The following is an 18,820-nucleotide window of genomic DNA, read 5'->3' as shown; positions in this document are numbered from 1 at the left end:
CCCCGCCATGCCTCCGCCCCTCCAGATCCCCAGGCCCCTCCAGGCTTCCCCACCTCCCTCCGGCCAAGGAGCCAGGGCATCCCTGAGGACAAGTTAGAAGCTGGTCCCCTTCCCCCAGCCGTCCCCACACCCCGCCCCCAAGCCAAGGGAATGGCCTCCAGGTTCCCCCAGTCCCACCCTCAACACCCTACACCACTACCTGACCCCACCACAAGCCAAGGAGATAGGCACGGAGCTGCCCAGGTCGCCAGCACCTCTGGGAGCTCCACCCTCTAGTCGTGGTGGAGATGGGCAGGCCGCAGGGTGTGGGGGACCACGCACGGCAGGGACCCTCATGCCACCCCACTGCAGGAGACACTTCGTCTAAAGGAAAAGGAGGGCTGCCCCCAGGCCTTCCACGCCCTCCTGTCCTGGCTGCTGACTCAGGACTCCACAGTCATCCTGGACTTCTGGAGGGTTCTGTTCAAGGACTACAACCTGGAGCGCTATGGCCGGCTGCAGCCCATCCTGGACAACTTCCCCAAAGGTGGGTCCTGGTGGGCTTGGCCATGCTGGGGGCCTGGGGCAGCTGCTGTCACCTGCTCAGCCCAGCTGGACTGGAACCAGAGTGGTGTTTGAGGAGCCCGTGGGTGATGTCCCAGGACCATCTTGGATCCTAAGAGGCAAAGGGGCCAGGCCTCACCCACCTGGCTAGGGTGTCCAGTTTCCGGGCCCCCTCCTCCCCCTGGAGAAAACCCTGAGGTTGGGACCCTGCTCCTGCCCCTGAGCTGCAGATGTGGACCTCAGCCAATCCCGGAAGGGGAGGAAGCCCCCGACCATCTCCAAGACTTTGGTACTACCACCCAGACTCCCCACCAAGAGGAAGGCCTCAGAAGAACCTCGAGCTGCCGCGCCAGCAGCCCCGACTCCAAGGGGCACCTCCAGCCCAGGTACCTCACAGGGGAAGCCAGCCGGGGTCTCCAGTCTTCCCCGGGAGCCCATGCCCCTCCCCACCCAGGCTCCCACCCACTGGGCGTGGAGCCAGCCTGCCTGGGGCTGCGGGGGTCTCCTCTGGGTACTAGACCAACACACTGGACCAGCCTCTCAGCTCCCTCCTGCTTGAAGGGTGTCCTCCCCAGGGCTGGCAAAGTGGGCAGGTGGGTTTCATTTCCTTTAACTGATGAGAAACCAGAGCCTGGCAAAGGGAATACCCAGCACTGGGCCCCCTCCACCCCTCCCTCCTCCGGCCCCTGCCCACCAGCACTCACCCCCACCGAGAGGGGAGGCCAGGCTGCCCCCAGCTCCCCCGTTCAGGTTCTCAACTGAAGGCCAAGCCCCCCAAGAAGCCGGAGAGCAGCGCAGAGCAGCAGTGTCTTCCACTTGGAAACGGTGAGTGGGGCCCAGTGGGAGCGCCTCCCTTCTGCCTGGCCGGGGCAAGGGGTCAGGGGTCAGAGCAGGGCCTGCCCTCTGAGACCCTGTCCTAGGGGCTGGGGACATGCTGGCCTGGTGTGTCATTCCAAGGGCCTAAGCTGCACCACCAGACCCAGGAAGGGGACACCTTGGGTCCAAGCATGATCTTGCCAGTCGCCCCTGCCCCCACTGCACCCTCATTCTGGGACCCCCTTCTCAGGCACTTCTCTGCCCATCCACTCCCTGTTCTTCAGGACCAGTCCAGACATGGCTTCCTCCAGAAAATCATCCCTGGTCCCCAGCTGCATGCAGGCTGAATCCTTCCTGTCCCCTTCTCCTTCCTTCCCAGGGCACTGGACTCCAGAGACCCCCTATGCCCACTGTTGTCCTCCCTGAGGGCAGAGCCTAGGGACTCTGTGTCCCTCCCAGCACAACACAGGGCCCATGTCATGGCGGGGGCTGGTCATTGGGCATTCCTTCCTCTCCACTGTGCCAGCTCTGCTGACACTGCCACCCCCAGCACACGCACACATGGGTGCACACACGAACACACACGTTCTCGTCTCTGCCCTTACCTGTGGGCTGTCTGCATAAGGTGGGGCTGGGTTCCCTCCTCGGCCTGCCCTGGCTGGAAGGAAAGGGCTCTGCAGCCCTGTACTGCCTGCTCCTGGCATAGAGTTTGTGCTCGGGAACTGTCTTCCCCATGGGTGACCCCAATGGGTGCTCCCTTTCCCAGGGATTCAGACCATGTCAGCTTCAGTCCAGAGAGCTGTGGCCATGTCCTCTGGGGACGTCCCGGGAGCCCGAGGGGCCGTGGAGGGGATCCTCATCCAGCAGGTGTTTGAATCAGGTAGACGCTGTGGCGGGGAGATGGGACTGATGGGGAGACCCAGGCTCCAAGATGGAAGGATGATCGCGCCCCTCTGCACCCCTCCGTGCCCCCCTCCACGGCCCTCCACGCCCCTCCGCGCCCCTTTGCACCCTGGTGGTCCCACAGCAGGTGGGGCTGTCGCTCATGTAGCCAGAGTTTCTGCCTGTGGTTCTGATGACTTTGGAGGAGGAGGGTGGGCACTGAAGTCTCCCTGTCAGGGCACCTTCTGCAAGGCCGGTGGTCCAGGCCCACATCCCAGCCCGGGATGCGCTGCACCCCCAGTCACCTCCATCCATGTGCATGGGCCCTCCTGGGCCATGGGGCTGCATCCTTAGAAAGTTCTGTCTGTGCTGCTGAGACCCTCCAGGGTGTCTGCACTCTTCAACCAGGACAGCCTGCAGGGTCCTCACCCTCCATTCCCTGGCCGGCCTGCAGCGTCCTCGTCCCCCATTCCCTGGCCAGCCACTGACCCCATGCAATCACCTGTGCCATCTGACCAGGGCACAGCAGGGCTGCTGGTGGAAGACCCACCGTGCCATCGGGCGTTCCATCTACAGTCCCTGCCATGGCGTCTCCTCGGTGCTGGGCATGGGCTGGGAACACCAGGCACAGCCAGGGCCCTGGTCTTGCACTTCTGGGCAGTCCCAAGGCCCACTGTATTACTTCCTAAGGCTGTTGGATCAAATGGCACAAACTGGGAAGCTTGAAATGGCAGAAATGCCAACATCAAAGTGTCTCGACGCCACACTCCCTCTGCAGGTTGCAGGGAAGAATCCTTTCTTGTCCCTCCCAGCTGCTGGTCATTATGGGGGTATCCCTGTGCCCCTTGTTCCTGGGCTCAGGGTCCCACCACTCCAGTCTCTGCCTCTGCGGTCTCACAGCCGTCTCCCATGTGTCCTCTTTACAAGGGCACCAGTCATTGAACTTATGGTCCAGTGTGACCTCATCTTAACGAATCACATCTATAATGACCCCAATTCCAAGTAAGGACACACGCTGAGGTTCTAGGTGGACGTGAACTTTGGAGGACACTATTGAACACCCTGGTATAGACCCGGGACAGTCCCCGGGCCCCAGACTCGACTGGGGTGGGGGCGGGCTGTGGGAACACAGGCTGTGGGAACTCCACCTGTCTCTGCTAGACCCCAGTCCGGGGCCTACACGACTGCCAAGGCAGGTCCTGCTGGGTAGGTGAGCCAGGACCAGCCGGCATCTCCTCCCAGGGGGCTCCAAGAAGTGCATCCAGGTCGGGGGGGAGTTCTACACTCCTGGCAAGTTCGAAGACCCCGGTGGTGGGAAGAACAAGGCCCGCAGCAGCGGTGGTCTGAAGCCTGTGGTTCGAGCTAAGGGAGCCCAGGGCGCTGCCCCCGTAAGCACCTGACCCTCCCTGGGGAGTCCGGCTCTTGCTGCACCCCCACCCCAGGAACAGCATTGCCTCTGGGGGAGTGGCTCTGTTGGGGGGCTGGCGGCTGCTGCTGAGAGACACCTGGTGCCACAGCCATGTGCACCCTCGCTGCTCAGGCTGCCATTACTGACGCCCCTCTTCCTTGCAGGGTGGAGGTGAGGCTAGGCTGGGCCAGCAGGGCAGGGTTCCCGCCCCTCCGGCCCTTCCCAGTGACCCCCAGCTCCACCAGGTAATGCCCTAGACCACAGGAGGGGCCCCTGTTTGCCCTCGCACCCCTCGGGTGGGTCCTGCTGCCTCTGCCTTGACCTGGGCACTCAGGGATGAGCACTGGGGCCTGAGCCCCTCCCACAGGGCAGAGCTCCTTTTCTCTAACAGACAGTATTTTCTCTTGATAATATACAATCGTAGTATTTTAAATAAGTTAGAGAAAGTGAGGTCCTCTCAGGCTCTTAAAAGCACAGCGTTTGGTCCAGGCTGTACGCACTGCTCTCAGCTGGGCCCATGGGTGGGTCGGGCACCCCTGCTACAGCCAGGAGCTTGAGGGTCCACTGGGAATGCCAGGCTCGTCCTTGGTCTCCAGCATGGTTTCCTAATGGGGTAGAAGCAGTGTGGTGGGTGCCTGCCATGGTGGGTTACAGATCTTGACCACTTGGCACCAAGGGCTCTGTGGGGCCCTGGCACTTAGGAGTGACAGGGCCCAGTCCTGCCCTGCAGGGGCACCCAGGCTGGCAGGCGTCTGGGGGATTGTTAGAATAAGTAAGGTCATTGCTGTGCAGGACCAGCCTAGTCTGGCTGTCTGGAGGGATTCTGGAGGAGGTGGTACCTGGGAGACCCCTGAAGGCACAGCAGGCACCATCCAGGCAGGGCACAAGGAGGGTGGGGGCTGCGGGTGGAGGATTCAGCAGGTGCTGAGGTCAGGAGAGACCTCCCTGGGCCTGGCCCCACTGCCCTGTGAGGAAGGGTGCATGTGGTGGGTGTGCAGTTCCAGGGCCCCTGGAACACAGCAGCCCATGAGAAACCGGGTTTTCTTTCCAGTAGGGATGGCCGTGAGGGATGTCCGTTAGAGACCGGATGGATGGGGAACAGGTGGTCAGGGCGGAATTTCAGGCCCTGGTAGCATGGGAGCAGGGCAGAGACTGGGGAGTTCAGGTACCCAGAGATGCTGGGGGAGCCGTTTTGGGAAGGAGGTGGCTCTCAGGAGGGTGCTGCCCCCCAGCCCAGTCTGCATGGGCGTCTTTTGCCTGTGCCAGAAGAACGAGGATGAGTGTGCTGTGTGCCGGGACGGCGGGGAGCTCATCTGCTGTGATGGCTGCCCTCGGGCCTTCCACCTGGCCTGCCTGTCCCCTCCACTCCGGGAGATCCCCAGGTGAGCCTGCACCTCTGCCAGCGCAACCAGGTCACCCCAGTTCACAGCCATCTCCACCCACTGACCCTGAAGGGAAGCCCCCCCAGGCTCTCCCATCCATGATGGAAGGGGGCTCTGAGTCAGGTCACTGGGCCATGGGGCCAGGGCCTGGGGTTTTCCCACCCTGCTGCCTGCCTCCCAGCCTGGCCACACCGGCTGCCCAGCTGGGCCCCTGAGGGCAGCACAGCAGAACAGAGGCCCCGGGTGAAGATGCCACCCTGTCCAAGCTCATCCCAGGCTGCAGCCCATGCCCCCATGGGTAGCCGGCCCCCACCCCCCAAGCCCCGCCCCAGAGTCCCCGCACAGAGGCCACAGAGCTGCGCCCCCAAGGGCAGGTGGGAGCTCATCCACCAATGCACAGGACGCCGGGCTTAGTGGGGGCGGGAGGCCTCCTCTGTGTTCACATCCCAGCACTCCCTCCCCACAGCCCACCGAGCCCTGCCCTCACTCCAACCCCACAGGACGTGGCAGTCTGTGGGAGGAAGAGCTCTGGGAGGAGTGGGGACTCAAGTTCAGGCGAGGCTCTGCCCCAGCCCCTGAGTGGCCGTCACCAGGCCCCCTCTCAGCCTCTTGCGTCATCACTAGAATAAGGGGCGCAGCCAGGGGCCTTGCTCGGCTCCTTCTGAAGCCGTCCTCCTTGCTGTCTCTTCCTGCCCTTGATTGCCTCCCATTCTGCTGGGTGCCATTCCCCTTAAGGAAACAGGGTGGGTCCCAGGACATAAACAGTCAGCTTAGGGGGGCCCCCGGCAGGGCCCAGCCCTAGGCAGAGCCACTGTGGGCCCGCAGGTGTTGGGGATTCCTGGGGTTCATCAGAGAGCACGCCAAGGGGACCCTGATCGCGCTGGCCAGGGCCACCCCATTAAGGGTAAATGTCCCCCTTGGGGCTCTCCCTTCCTGTGTCTCTGCCCATCTCCCTGCTGTGCCTCAGTTCCCCCTCCGTAAAAGGACATGGTGCGGCGGAGCCCCCGAGCCCCACCCGTGGGTTTGGGGATCTGTCACCTGCTGTCTTGTTCTGCATGTCTCTGACTGGTGGACGCACGAGCAGTGGGACCTGGAGGTGCTCCAGCTGCCTGCAGGTGACAGTCCAGGAGATGCAGCCCCGGGCAGAGGAGCCCCGGCCCCAGGAGCTACTCGTGGAGACTCCGGTATGGCCATGCCCCCTTCTAGGCCGGGGCACCCCTCCTGTCTGTCTGTCCCCTGGAGTCCTGTGGGACAGGCCTGCCCCAGCTGTAGCACTGTGCCCCTCATGCCCATGCCTGGTCCTTGTGGTCCCCTGCGGTGGAGCCCCCATCATGGTTCCTATAGGCCGAAACCCAGCTCTCCTGGCTGCGGATCCACCCCTGGGGAGGCACTATGAACATTGATTACGGCCCTGGAAGATGTGCTCATCGTTCCGCTGCTGTGAAGACAGGAGGGCTACTGTGCATGGGCCCAGTGTTCCCTCTGACAGCCCTGAGGGCCAGGGGGCCCCTCGTGTGAAGACGGGAGGATGGAGGACCACAGAGCCTGCCACAGGCCTTTCCCACTCAGTGTGGACGCCTTCCCTCGCCGGCCCTCCGCCCCCACCTGTTGCCCCGGGTTTCAGGGTCCCAGCAGTCACTGACTCCTGGGTGGTGCCCGGCAGGTGCCCACTGCCCCTCTGATGCTGACCCTTGGGTTCCAGCTCCCTCCGGGGCTTAGGTCGGCGGGAGAGGAGGTGAGAGGTCCACCTGGGGAACCCCTAGCCGGCATGGACACGGCTCTTGTCTACAAGCACCTGCCGGCCCCGCCTTCTGCAGCCCCCCTGCCAGGGCTGGACTCCTCCGCCCTGCACCCCCTACTGTGTGTGGGTCCTGAGGGGCAGCAGGTGAGCAGGGAGTGCAGGTCAGGATGGGCTGTTCAGGGAGCCCAGGACTGACATGGCGGATGAATTCACCTGAAACAGGAGGAGAGGGAGGCCAGACGAGACAGGGTCTGGGAGGCACAGGGCTTGGGGCTGTGGGGGGAGCGTGGGGGGCTTCATGGAAAAGGGGAGGCTCCTAGACCTCCACTCCAGCTCCTGGCCCTGGGTATTACTGCTCCCCTCATAAGGCAGGACAATGAAGGGGGGGATGGCCCAGCGCACATGGGAGCCCGCTCTGCCCTGCCTCAATTCCCTTCACTGCAGTCCTGTGGGCACCGCCCTTCAGGAGACTCCTGCACTCAGCCCCAAAGGAGGCAAGGCCGGGCCGGCCAAGCGGGAGAGAGGTGTGGGCACCAGGCTTGCCTGAGGGTGCTTGGGTCTCCCCTGCCTCCTGTGGATGGGGCTGGTCCCGCTGTCCTGCAGCCTTGGCCGCACCGTGAGCCTTCCCACTTGCGCCCAGACTTGCTGTCCAGCCCTGGGCGGTCCCAGGGGAGAGCACAGAGGGCTCGGGTTCAGCTACGTTTTCCCCCGGCCCCCCATGTCACCCCACGGGGTCGCCTCCCACAGAGTCCAGCTCCTGGCGCGCGGTGCGGGGTGTGCGGAGATGGTACGGACGTGCTGCGGTGTGCTCACTGCGCTGCCGCCTTCCACTGGCGCTGCCACTTCCCGGCGGGCGCCTCCCGGCCCAGGTTGGCATGGAGGCCCAAACCCACACCCACACCATACAGCTCAAACCACACCCCATCCACACCCTACACCCTATACTCATCCCACACCCCCCACCCACCCCACACCNCCCACACCCCACAGCCACACCCCACCCCACATCCCACACTCCCACCCCATAGCCCCCACTGACACCCTGCACCCCACTACCACCCCACACTCCCACCCACACCCTACACCCACCCCACACCCTACACCCATCCCACACCCTACACCCCACCCAGACCCACCACTCCCACTCTCCACCCACACCCACACCCCTTCCTCACATCCCACACCCCATCCCCCACTCACCACCCATGCCCACACCCCACACCCAACACCACCTCCCAGCACCCCATACTCCATACCCTGGAGGTGGCACTCCTGCTACCCCCAAGCCTGGCAGCCCCTCATCCTCTGCTGCAGGACGGGCCTGCGCTGCAGATCCTGCTCAGGAGACATGACCCCAGCCCCTGTGGAGGGGGTGCTGGCTCCCAGCCCCGCCCACCTGGCCCCCGGGCCTGCCAAGGTCAGTGCCACAGGAATCCTCCATGAGTGCTGGTGGTGGGGGTGGGGGACCCCTCGGGTTAGGGTAGGGGGAGCACATCTCAGGGCAAATCTGGGTGCCAGCTTCGAGGGTTTGCACCATACGTATGCACTGACCATGTGCTCATTATCTGTAGACAGTAATTTCTCTTTAAACCTAATTATTTTTGGCAACTTAAATATAGTTAAAAGGAAGCTCCCTCCAGGGTTGGTGACTGACATCACGGTTGGTTGTGTGGCCGCCTCACAGCACAGGCCTGAGAGTCTCACCAGGGTGCCCTGGTGGGGTGAGGGGAGAGCAGGAGTGCCAGGCCTGCAGGAGCAAATCCCCACCCCGTCTGACCCCTCCAGGCTGTCTCACCCGCAGTCCTCCCTGGGGCCAGGATCCACCCCACTGTGTGGCCGGAGCCTCTCAGAGAGGCAAAGCAACCCTGGGTCCAGCCAGCAGCTCTTCGTTTCCTCCTGCTCTGCTGTCAGACAGGACCTGGGTGGTGGGGAGACCCCTGACTGCTGGGGCGGCCTGGCTTGCCCTGGAGCTGGGTGTGGGGGCGGCCTGAGTCACTGCTGCAGGAGCCTCTAGGGGTGGTGGCCTCTTGCCCTGTCTCCAGCAGAGGCCTCCTGAGCACATCCCAGCCACTGAGGAGCCTTTAGGGATCCTGGGGTGATTACATGTCCCACTGCTCCACTGGCCCACTCACTTTCCCAGCTCTGCCTCCACCCCGTATACACCGTGTGGTGACAGGCCACCCTGGCGTGGTACTCCCAGGCAGGTGACGGGCCACCCCGGCATGGTACTCCCTGGGCAGGTGACAGCCTGCCCCAGTATGGTGCTCCCCAGGAGGGTGACAGCCTGCCCCAGCGTGGTATTCCCCAGGCACGTGACAGGCTGCCCGGGCATGCAGGCTCTGGCCTGGCATGGCACAAGCCTCAGACCAAGCGCTGCCCTTGGGGCTTTTGTGGAACAGTGGCGTGGCCCACAGCTGTCACTGTCCCCTTCCTTCTAGAAGCCTCCCTCCTCACACCACCCACCTGGAGTCGGGGCCCAGCCAGGCCTATGCAGATGCCCCTCCCCAACCCCAGGCAGCTTTCTTGCAGCTGCTCCTGCAGCGGGTACCTCGTCATTAACCTACTGGGTTCTGTCTTTGAACAGCAGTGGCCTCTTTGTTCTCATTGTGGTGTGAAATGTAACGCTATGTTAGAGGAAAAGTTCTGGCTGGCCTTGGCCCCTCCCCAGCCTGCCCCCTTCCCCCAGGGTGGTTGGGTGTGCTCCCAGACCCCGTCCTGAGCAGGTCTCCCACCCACTGGCAGCATCCTTAAGAACAGGGAGCATCCAGGGGCTTCCCCCTCCAGACTGGACAGCCCCTCCCTCAGCCACGCAGGGGTGCAGGGCCTTGCAGCGCCAGTGTTCACCCGAGTGGAGGAGCTGGGATGTGGCTGTTTGGGGCTACCAATGGGCAGTTCCACAGGGTTCAATTTAATATGGTCTCCTCTTTGCTGGGGGTGCCCGCCTGGGGACCTTCCCTCACTCTGGCCGCTCACCCATGGCGTGGGCTGGCCCTGGTGGTGTTTGTCAGGGGCGGGGGTGGCATGGACCAGGCACTTTCCTCTCTGGGTCTCAGACTTCCCCTCTCAGAGTGGGACTTCCTTGCTGGTTCCCTGAGCCCCCTCGTTTTCCCCAGGAGGCCACACAGTGTGGAGGCTGTCTGGGGGCCGTGGGCAGCTGGCCGTGGGCAGTGAGCAGGACCCTGGGCAGGCAGCCCCAGCCCCATCATGCCCACGTAGCCCTGTGCCCCCACCCCCAATGGAGCTGGGTGTAAGAATTCCCATCTCAGTGTGGGGGGAAATACCACCGTGGCCCCTAGGCCCTGCGGCCTCTGTGTCCCCACCAGGGCTGTGGGAGTGGGAGTTGACCTCTTCTCTTTCCTGAGTTCCAGGATGACACTGCCAGTCAGGAGCCCACTCTGCACAGGGATGACCTGGAGTCCCTTCTGAGCGAGGTAATGCCTCCCCTGGCCTCGGCTGCACCTGCTGCTCCTCCACTCCCCCTCCCCTGCCTCAGCCGGCACCCAGGCCCCCCACTCTGGGCACATTGAGGACTGCCAGCCCCCGCTGCTCCTGAGCCATGGAAACTCAGGCTGTCCCTGTGCCACCAACCAGGAGCCCCAGTGCTGCTGAGCCCCTGGCACCCCCCACAGGAGTCCCCCAGCCCCCCACAGGAGCCTCAATGCTGCTGAGCCCCTGGCATCTCCCCACAGGAGCCCCCCCGGCCCCTGCCCCGGCAGAAGCCCAGTGCTGCTGAGCACCCCCAGCCCCTCCCCGACAACAACTCCCACACGGCCCCTTGCCCAAGGGCCTGGACCCTGGCAGGCAAGGCTCGAGCACCAGGCCCAAGATCCACTTTCCCAGGGAGGGTGGGGTGTGGGAGTGGGGGGGTCCCGGGCCCTGTTCCTCTGAGAGTTGCTTGCGCCTCCCAACTCAGGCCTCTCTATGCTAAGATGGGCAGGTAGAATCTGTGGGCAAAATGTGACTTTTAAAGCCTCTGTCTGTTTTTGGCAAGAGGATAAGCTCCTCCAGCCTCCACAGGTTCTCCTGTGTCTGGCGTGGCACCTGGGGGTCCCAGCTGACCATGGAGCAGGGGTCCTGCCCTGTGCAGTGGCCATGCCCCACACACCCTGACCATGCAGATGTCTGTAGAGCCCCAGGGCCTGAGAGTGGGCCAGGGGACCCAGCGCTGGGTAATGGAGCTGCCCCTCTGGACGGGGTCCCTGGATATAGCTGGAGAAATAAGGGTCAGGCTTACAGCCTCTCCAGGGTGGCGGCCTTATTCCCTTATTCTGCTGGCATCGTGGGGCCTGTGGGAACATCCTGTGGGAACATTAGGCTCCTGAACAGAATGAGAAGCAGCTGGCCCTGACCCCTGACCCCGAAGGAGCCACCCGAGGAGGCAGAACTGCCATGAACTGCCATGGGGCTGTGCTCTGAGCTTACAGGATGCGGTGAAATGCACAGGACGGGGTCCTCCTCTGACTGGCCTGTGCCGTGGGGCCTCGGGCCTCAGTTTCCCCTCCTTTGAATTAGAGGGAAGGTTGGACGATTCTGTGGCTATGGCGGGGTGCCCCTGGAGGTTCTCACAGTTGCTCTGTCCCGCAGCACACCTTTGACGGCATCCTGCAGTGGGCCATCCAGAGCATGGCCCGCCCGCTGGCCGAGGCGGCCCCCTTCCCCTCCTGACCCTGGACGCCCGGGACACGCAGCTCTGATGGGAGGGTGCCGAGAAAGACACCGCCTCCCTCAGCCCTGGAAGCCGGCCGGCTGGGACCAAGAAGGGGACAGTGCCACGTCTTGTCAGTCCTCGGCTGTAAACACAGCCCTGTGTTTGTGGGGACGCCAGCCATCATGTGCCTGGAAATTAAAACCTGTGGTTTCGAGATACTTGTCAGTGGGGGCATTTGTTTGGGGCGTTCGTATGCCTGGTGCCTGAAGTGTTGGCCAAGCTGGCTGGAAGGGAGCTGGCCTTAAGGGAATGGGGGTGCCTGTGGGCAGGAGTTCACCAAGAAAACCACGAGGCTCTGTTCCATGCCTCCCACTGCCCCCCAGCAAAACCCAAGCCCTTGCTGTACACCCCACAAGACCCTGCGTGGTCGGGTCCCCAACCCCGGCCTCCACCCCTTACTGTGCTCTTGGCCTCCCTCTGTTCCCCCAACAGCCAGGCTCATTCCTACCTGCTGGCCTTCGCTAGGCGTTCCCTCTGCCTGGACACTCCTTCCCCTGGGGCTCTGAGTCTGGCTTCTCATCGTTGACATCTCAGCTCCAATGTCACCTCCTCATTCATTCATTCATTCAAGAAACCTTTATCATACATCTTCTGTATGCTGAGTATTTTCCTGGGACTTAGGGGGGTTTCAAGGAACATTTTGGTGGGAGGAGTGGATCATGTAAAGAAGGAGAGTGGCCCTAGATGGGGTAACTGCTGAGAAGCAGGGAACAGGCAGAGCAGGACTGGGCATGTGATGGTGTTGCAGGGACCCTCCTTGGGGGAGGAAAGGAGCTGCGGGGCGCGCCTGGCAAGTGCAAAGCTGTGGGAGCTAGCATAGCATGAGTGCAGGGTACATGCCAGGGATTCGGGCACAGCGGCCACAGTGGGGGAGGCACGGACAGTGCTGTGCCTTACCCTGTTCACAGCACCTGCCACGACTGGCAGCCTCTGCACTGGCTTCCATCTCCCTAAGGACAGCAGCTGGGAGGGAGGACCCAGTCCAGTTCTCGGCCACAACCCGAAGGCCAGCTCAGCTGGGTGGTCAGTGTCGGTGGAGGGAGATGGCAGAGCTGTCAAGCTGTCATAAGCCCCCCACCCACAGGGCCCCGGTGGCAGCCTCCTCAGGTGAGGGTTCAGAGACCTGGGGGTGGCGGGTGTGGCTGCAGGTCTCTCCATGCATGGGGTGCCCAGGTGAGACACCCCCAGGAAGGGAACAGTCACTGGGGGTAGTAATGAAGACTCACAGTCCTTGGTCTCTTGGGACATGGCAGGCTTGCTCTGCCCGCTCCAGAGACCCTCTGCACCCCTTTGCCAGGCGCACAGCCTCCTTAGGTACCAAGGAGATCCACGGGAAGGCAGCCCCTATGAGGAAGGGGTGGGGCAGGCCCACCCAGGACAGCCGGGGTCTGATCAATCCCCCTGGGGGAGGGGAAGTGCCTATGTCTGAGTGAAGAGGGCCTCTGCCAGCGTGGATGCTGGCGTTGTGTGAGCAAGTAGGCAGCTGTCCCAGGACGGGCCCAACAGCCTTGGGACAGCCTGGAGTGGAACAGTGGGACCAGAAGCAGCATGGTCACTGTGGGTGTCCTGGGTCCCCCCAGCCTGGACGCTGGACTCTGTCTCTGGAAGGGGAGGCAAGGAGAAAAGGAGGACTCAGAAATGCGCGTCTTCCTGCTTTTCTTTTCTTTCTTTTTCTCTCCTCTCCTCTCCTCTTCTCTCTTTTCTTTTCTTTTCTTTTCTTTTCGAGACGTTGTCTCCTCTGTCGCCCAGGCTGGAGTGCAGTTGCGCGATCTCGCTCACTGCAAGCTCCGCCTCCCGCATTCACGCCATTCTCCTGCCTCAGCCTCCCGAGTAGCTGGGACTACAGGCGCTGCCACTATGCCTGGCTAATTTTTTTGTATTTTTAGTAGAGACGGGGTTTCACCGTGTTAGCCAGGAGGGTCTCGATCTCCTGACCTCGTGATCCACCCGCCTCAGCCTCCCAGAGCGCTGGGATTACCGGCGTGAGCCACCGCACCCGGCCATTCCTGCATTTTCTGTTGCTTATGATGGAATACCTGAAACTGGGCAATTTATTTTAAATAATAAAATCAATTTCCTACATTTCTGGAGGCTGGACGTCCAGGGTCGAGGGGCTGCATCTGGTGAGGGTCTTCTTGCCGGTGGGGGCCCTGCAGAGTCTTAAGGTGGTGCAGGGCGTTGCGTGGCGAGGGGCTGAGTGTACTGGCTCAGGTCTCTCTTCCTCTTCTTACAAAACTGCCAGTCCCCCACCCACACCATGACAACCTACAAATAATAAAACCCTAAGAATCCATAAATGGATTAATCCACTCGGGAGGGCAGAGGCCCTGTGACTCAGTCACCTCTCAAAGGCCCCACCTCTCAGCAGCCCCCAGCTGCCACATTGGGGATCAAGTTTCAAGAGTGTTGAGGCAACAAACCCTCAAACCACAGAACACAAGTCCGAGAACCTGCACGCCAGCGCTCGTGCAGACATGGGTAGGTGCCCACAGATCGGGCTCCGGCTGCTGTGCCCGTGTGCACGCGCCAGGGAGCAGGGAGTGGGGGGCTGCGGAGGGCGGGTGCTCCCTGAGGCTCGGCCCCTGACTACCTGAGAGGTGGACCTCCCTGCCTGGCCCCTGCATTGCTGGGCCCTTGTGCCCTGAGCTGCTGCCCCTCTCTCCCTGTCCCTGGCCAGGGCCCCTGGTGGGGGTTAGTTGCTGATAGGATGATGGGGCTGGAGCTTGCCAAAGCCCCCCTCTTCAGAAGCCACTGGGGCTTTGTCCCATGAAGGCTAAAAACACAAAGTGGCCCCCAAATGCTGAAGAAGTGGCCCAGAAACAGAACGAGGCTGAAAAATCCAGTTTGCCGGTGGAGAGTGTTCCGCTAGGGCACTTTTGGACAGAAGCGTGGTCTTGCAAGACAAGTGGGTCTCTGCACTGCTGCTCCCCAGACCCATAGCGGGAGGATGGACATGCTGTGCGCGGACAGTCGAAGGTGACCCTCCAGGATGGCCAGAGCGCTGCCTGCATCATGGCCTCTAGCTGTGAGATAACATCCAGGTTGACGTGTTCTCACCCTAGGCACAGTAGATAAGGTGGAAACCAGGAGGCGTTCATGTGACCGGGGCCAATCAGAAGTCAACGTGGTGGATTGGCACCCAAGAGGGAGCCACCTTTGTCCCCATAGGGTGATGGGGTGGGGCCGTGGCATCCAGGGCAGTTAGAGAGCTGGCCAGGGCGATCCCAGATGCTGCAGACACGCCACCCATCAGGACCCAGCGCCTGCCACTCCACAGCCTTCTCCCTCCCCAAATGCATCCTGGCCATGAAGTCCTCTGGCGCCTGTTTCCAGGCACGGACCCAGCCTTCCCCCTCAGCCCAGTGCTCTGCTGACACCTGGGGTCTCACCTTGGGGGCCCGGGAACCCCAGTCTCATCAGAATTCCTCTACAGACAGGTCCAGGAGGACCTGCCCCTGGGCGCAGCATCCCTTCATGGGGGTTGGTAGTTCCCACTGCGCTCACGTGATTGTCCTCAAACGCTGCACCGCTCTTCTTTCGGACTTGAGCCCTGAAGTCCTACCCTCCCGTCATCCAACTGCACGGGGCTCTGGGGGCTCCTCCACCAGCCGCAGCTCAATTCCCTTAGAAACGGCGAGGATTCTGTTCAGAGGCATGCGTGGGTGGACAGTGCGTGGGAGAATCCCCTCCTCCCGCCCCGCAATCACTGGGCTGAGGACCAGGAAGGTGGGGACGGGGCCTCTTGAGGGCTTGTGTGTGCATCTCAGCAGTCGGCAGTCTCCCCTGCTCTCGATAAGCATGTGTTCATTTGGTGTTTTAAAATGTAATTAGAAAACGGCAAAAGAATGACTTTCTCTCGCTGGGTGGCCAGGCTGCCGCCCCCACCCCGCTGTCCCCACAGCCTCACGTTCCTCCTGCCGCCTGCCTTTAGACACCAGGCCTTCCCCGCGCTCGGCTGTCTCTCTGAGGGGATGGAGGTTTGTCTCCTTCCTTCGTCCACTGGAGCGAGGTCTGCCCGTGTAACAGGCCTGCCATCTGCTGCTGAGCAGCTGAGCATACACGCGCAGACAGGCTGCTGTTCACACGGGCAGCTGCGGTGCACAGAGCAGTCTACACAGCCTGTGCCGGCCCACAGAGCGGTCTACACAATGTGTGCCAATCCACAGAGAGGTCTACACAACCTGCGCCAGTCCACAGAGTGGTCTACACAGCCTGCAGCCCACAGAGCAGTCTACACAGCCTACGCCGGCTCACAGAGTGGTCTACACAGCCTGTGCCGGCCGACAGAGCAGTCTACACAACCTGCACCAGTCCACAGAATGGTCTACACAGCCCACGCTGGCCCACAGAGCGGTCTACACAGCCTGCATCGGTCCACAGAGCAGTCTACACAGCCTATTCCACCTCCCATGTTCCTTTCCTAGGGTGGCTGTGACAAAGGACCCCAGGCCGGAGGGTCGAAGAACAGACATGATTCTCCCACAGACCTGGAGGCTGGGGTCCGAGTCAGGGTGCGGCAGGGCCGGTTCCTGAGGCCCCTCCCCTGGGCTGGCAGATGCCATCGTCTCCTCCCTGTGCCCTCACAGGGTCATCCGTGTGTGTGTCTGTCGTCATCTCCTCTTCTCACAGGACACAGTCAGACTGGATCAGAGCCAGCCTAATGGCCTCATTTTTAACTTAATTGCCCCTCTTTGTTTTTGTTTGTTTTGTTTGTTTTGAGACGGAGTCTCGCTCTGCCGCCCAGGCTGGAGTGCAGTGGTGCTATGAATCACGGCTCACTGCAGCCTTGACCTCCCAGGCTCAAGAGATCCTCCTACTTCAGCCTCCTTACTAGCCGGGACAACAGGCACATGCCACCACGCAGGGCTTTATAATTTTTTTTGTAGAGATGGGGGATTTTGCCTTGTTGGCCAGGCTGGTCTCGAACTCCTGGTCTCTAGTGATTTATCCTCCCACCTTGGTGTCCCAAAGTGCTGGGATAACAAGCATGAGGTACCGTGCCCAGCCTTAGCCACCCCTTTAGAGACCTCACAGTGCCACTGTGAGTCATGAGGGGCGAGGGCTTCGACTCATAGGTCTGGGGGAGACGGACATTCTCCTTGGCCAAGCTCAGGTCGGGTTCCTCTGAGTCTTCTTCTAGATGAAGCCTCAGGCTTGGACTCCAGCCCTGGTCCACTTAGTCCAGCCCAGCCGGAGTCCTGCAGAGTCAGGTTAGCAAGTGTTGTGTGTACTTCTGCATAACATCCCCACCACCTACAGCAGCTCTTTGAATCCCTCGGGGGCTGGGGTGGCCTCAGGGGCAGGCCCTGCCCTTGGTCTCTGCTCAGGTGTCACTGTTTGGAAATTGTCAATAATTTATGAACAAAGAGATCTGAATTCCGCCGTGCTGAGCCCTACGGCCGTCGTGCCCGAGATGCTGTGGGCTACGGGACTGGCCGGCTCCGGGTCGGGGCATTCTAAACACCCAGGTGGAGAATCCGTGGACACTAGCAAGCCTGCTGGGCTCAGAAGAGTCGGTATTTCTGGAAAAGATTAGACTCAAGATAGCAAATCAGGCTGGAGCTCTGGGCTCAGAATCGTAAGTGGATTAAAAGCACCCCTCACCCGCCTGCCCTGTAACTGGAGCTCCCGCACTCTCCATGATATTAACCTGGGTGACTCAGGACGCATTCAAAGAGGCCTCAGCTCTTTTGTGAATTCCCAGGGACCTCAGGGCTTGCAGAGCTTCCCCTTCCTGGGAAGCCTGGGGTGGCACCTGCAGGCAGGGGTCCTCTCAGGGGTCCCAGGGACAGGTCCTGCTCAGTCTCTGGGACCCGCCTCCCCCAGGAGGTTCCTCTTGCCACCCCTTCCCACCTGTGGCTTTTCCTATACCATCTTCAGCCTGGCTCTTAGCTGCCAGCTTAGGGTAGAATGGATCTGTTCACAATGGAAGTGCTCAATTCAGCGTGGCTAAAGACTCCTTAGCCCTCTCCTAAAAACACACCCCAAACGGCCAGGCATGGTGGTTCATACCTGGAATCCCAGTACTTTGGGAGACTGAGGCAGAAGGATCACTTGAGCCGAGGACTTAGAGACCAGCCTGGGCAACATAGCGAGACCCCTTCTCTACTAAAAATTAAACAAAATTAGCAGGGTGTGGTGGCATACTCCTGTGGTCCCAGCTACTCAGGAGGCTGAGGTGGGAGGATCACTTAAGGCTAGGAGGCCGAGGCTGCAGTGAGCTATGATTATGCCACTGGAATCCAACCTGAGCGACAGAGTGAGACTCTGCCTCAAAAATAATACCCCACAGAGGAAATCCATTCTCATGGAGAGTGACAGCCACTGCCCTGCGTCTCAGGGAAGCTCATGGCCTCCTCTCTGTTCCTTCGATGCACAGGGCTCTCGTCTGCCATCGTTTTTTTGTCTGTTTAGTTGCTCATTGCTGTCTCCCCTCTGGACCATCTGCACTAGGGGCAGTCCGGGTCTGTGTTGGTCACAGGGGCCCACCCAGCGCCAGGTGCACAGCACAGTGGGAAAACAGCTGCAGATTCAGTGAATAAGGCTTTGAAAATAAACTGCGTTTCCTCCTGTAACTTGTTGCACATGTCTGTTTAGCCAACCTGTTCAGCACAGAGCTCCTGCTCTAGCCCCTCCTCCTTCACCTGCGAATGGTCAGGCCAGAGGCAGGCATCCCAGCCCGTCAGAACGGCCACCCTGCAGGCTGTAACCCTTTATACAAAATAAAGCTCTCCTTCCAAGTTTATCATTGTATGTTTTTTTTTTTTTTTTTTTTCCAGTTAACAGGGGCATGGTCTTCCCCTCCAGGCAAGAAACAAAAAGATGCTTCTCTTGAATCTGACCAGTTTGAAAGGATAATTGTCCTGGGGGTTTCCCCAACAAACAGCTCAGCAAGCTCATCCTACACTGAGACTCAAAGACTTCAAGCACCTGTTCTATTCAAAACATCTGCCTCTTAATCATAGACAGCAGAGGGCCCTAAACACTAACGAAGGCCCTAACAACCCACAGACCCAGACAAACACAAAGAAATGAATCGGCATGAATGAAAATGAGACTTGGAAGGGAGGAAAGTATATTAAAAATGAAAATGAAACTAGCAATATTCTTAGATGGATCCTGTATTCATGAAACAAGAACAGGATACTATGAAAAAGAACACTCAGAAGAGAACAACAACAGCTCCTGGAAATCAAAACCGTGACAGCAGAAATGAAAAGCTGGACATGGGGTTGGAACATCAAGTTAAGGAGAGCTCTGTGAAAGCAGAGCACAAATGAGTTAGAAAATAGGAAAAAAGGCTGGGCACGGTAGCTCACGCCTGTAATCCCAGCACTTTG

General features: G+C 60.8%; 1 protein-coding gene across 1 annotated transcript in view; it reads left to right on the top strand.

Annotated features, from left to right (window-relative positions):
• The window catches only part of AIRE (autoimmune regulator), a 12,134-nt gene extending 582 nt beyond the window's left edge, over positions 1-11,552 (top strand). Inside the window, exons 2-14 of the mRNA XM_017888659.1 lie at positions 352-526; positions 774-929; positions 1,294-1,368; positions 2,126-2,239; positions 3,484-3,629; positions 3,814-3,894; positions 4,916-5,031; positions 6,116-6,215; positions 6,734-6,916; positions 7,520-7,641; positions 8,087-8,189; positions 10,141-10,203; positions 11,357-11,552. Coding sequence (XP_017744148.1) covers positions 352-526; positions 774-929; positions 1,294-1,368; positions 2,126-2,239; positions 3,484-3,629; positions 3,814-3,894; positions 4,916-5,031; positions 6,116-6,215; positions 6,734-6,916; positions 7,520-7,641; positions 8,087-8,189; positions 10,141-10,203; positions 11,357-11,437 — 1,515 coding nt within the window. The 3' untranslated portion in view covers positions 11,438-11,552. The remainder of the gene's footprint in view (positions 1-351; positions 527-773; positions 930-1,293; positions 1,369-2,125; positions 2,240-3,483; positions 3,630-3,813; positions 3,895-4,915; positions 5,032-6,115; positions 6,216-6,733; positions 6,917-7,519; positions 7,642-8,086; positions 8,190-10,140; positions 10,204-11,356) is intronic.
• Positions 11,553-18,820: the final 7,268 nt, after the last annotated feature.

Source organism: Rhinopithecus bieti, unplaced genomic scaffold, assembly GCF_001698545.2.
Source record: "Rhinopithecus bieti isolate Rb0 unplaced genomic scaffold, ASM169854v2 scaffold_18153, whole genome shotgun sequence".
In the NCBI taxonomy this organism is placed as follows: domain Eukaryota; kingdom Metazoa; phylum Chordata; class Mammalia; order Primates; family Cercopithecidae; genus Rhinopithecus; species Rhinopithecus bieti.
Note: the sequence above shows the minus strand (reverse complement) of the source record. Positions and strands in the feature narration are given on the sequence as shown.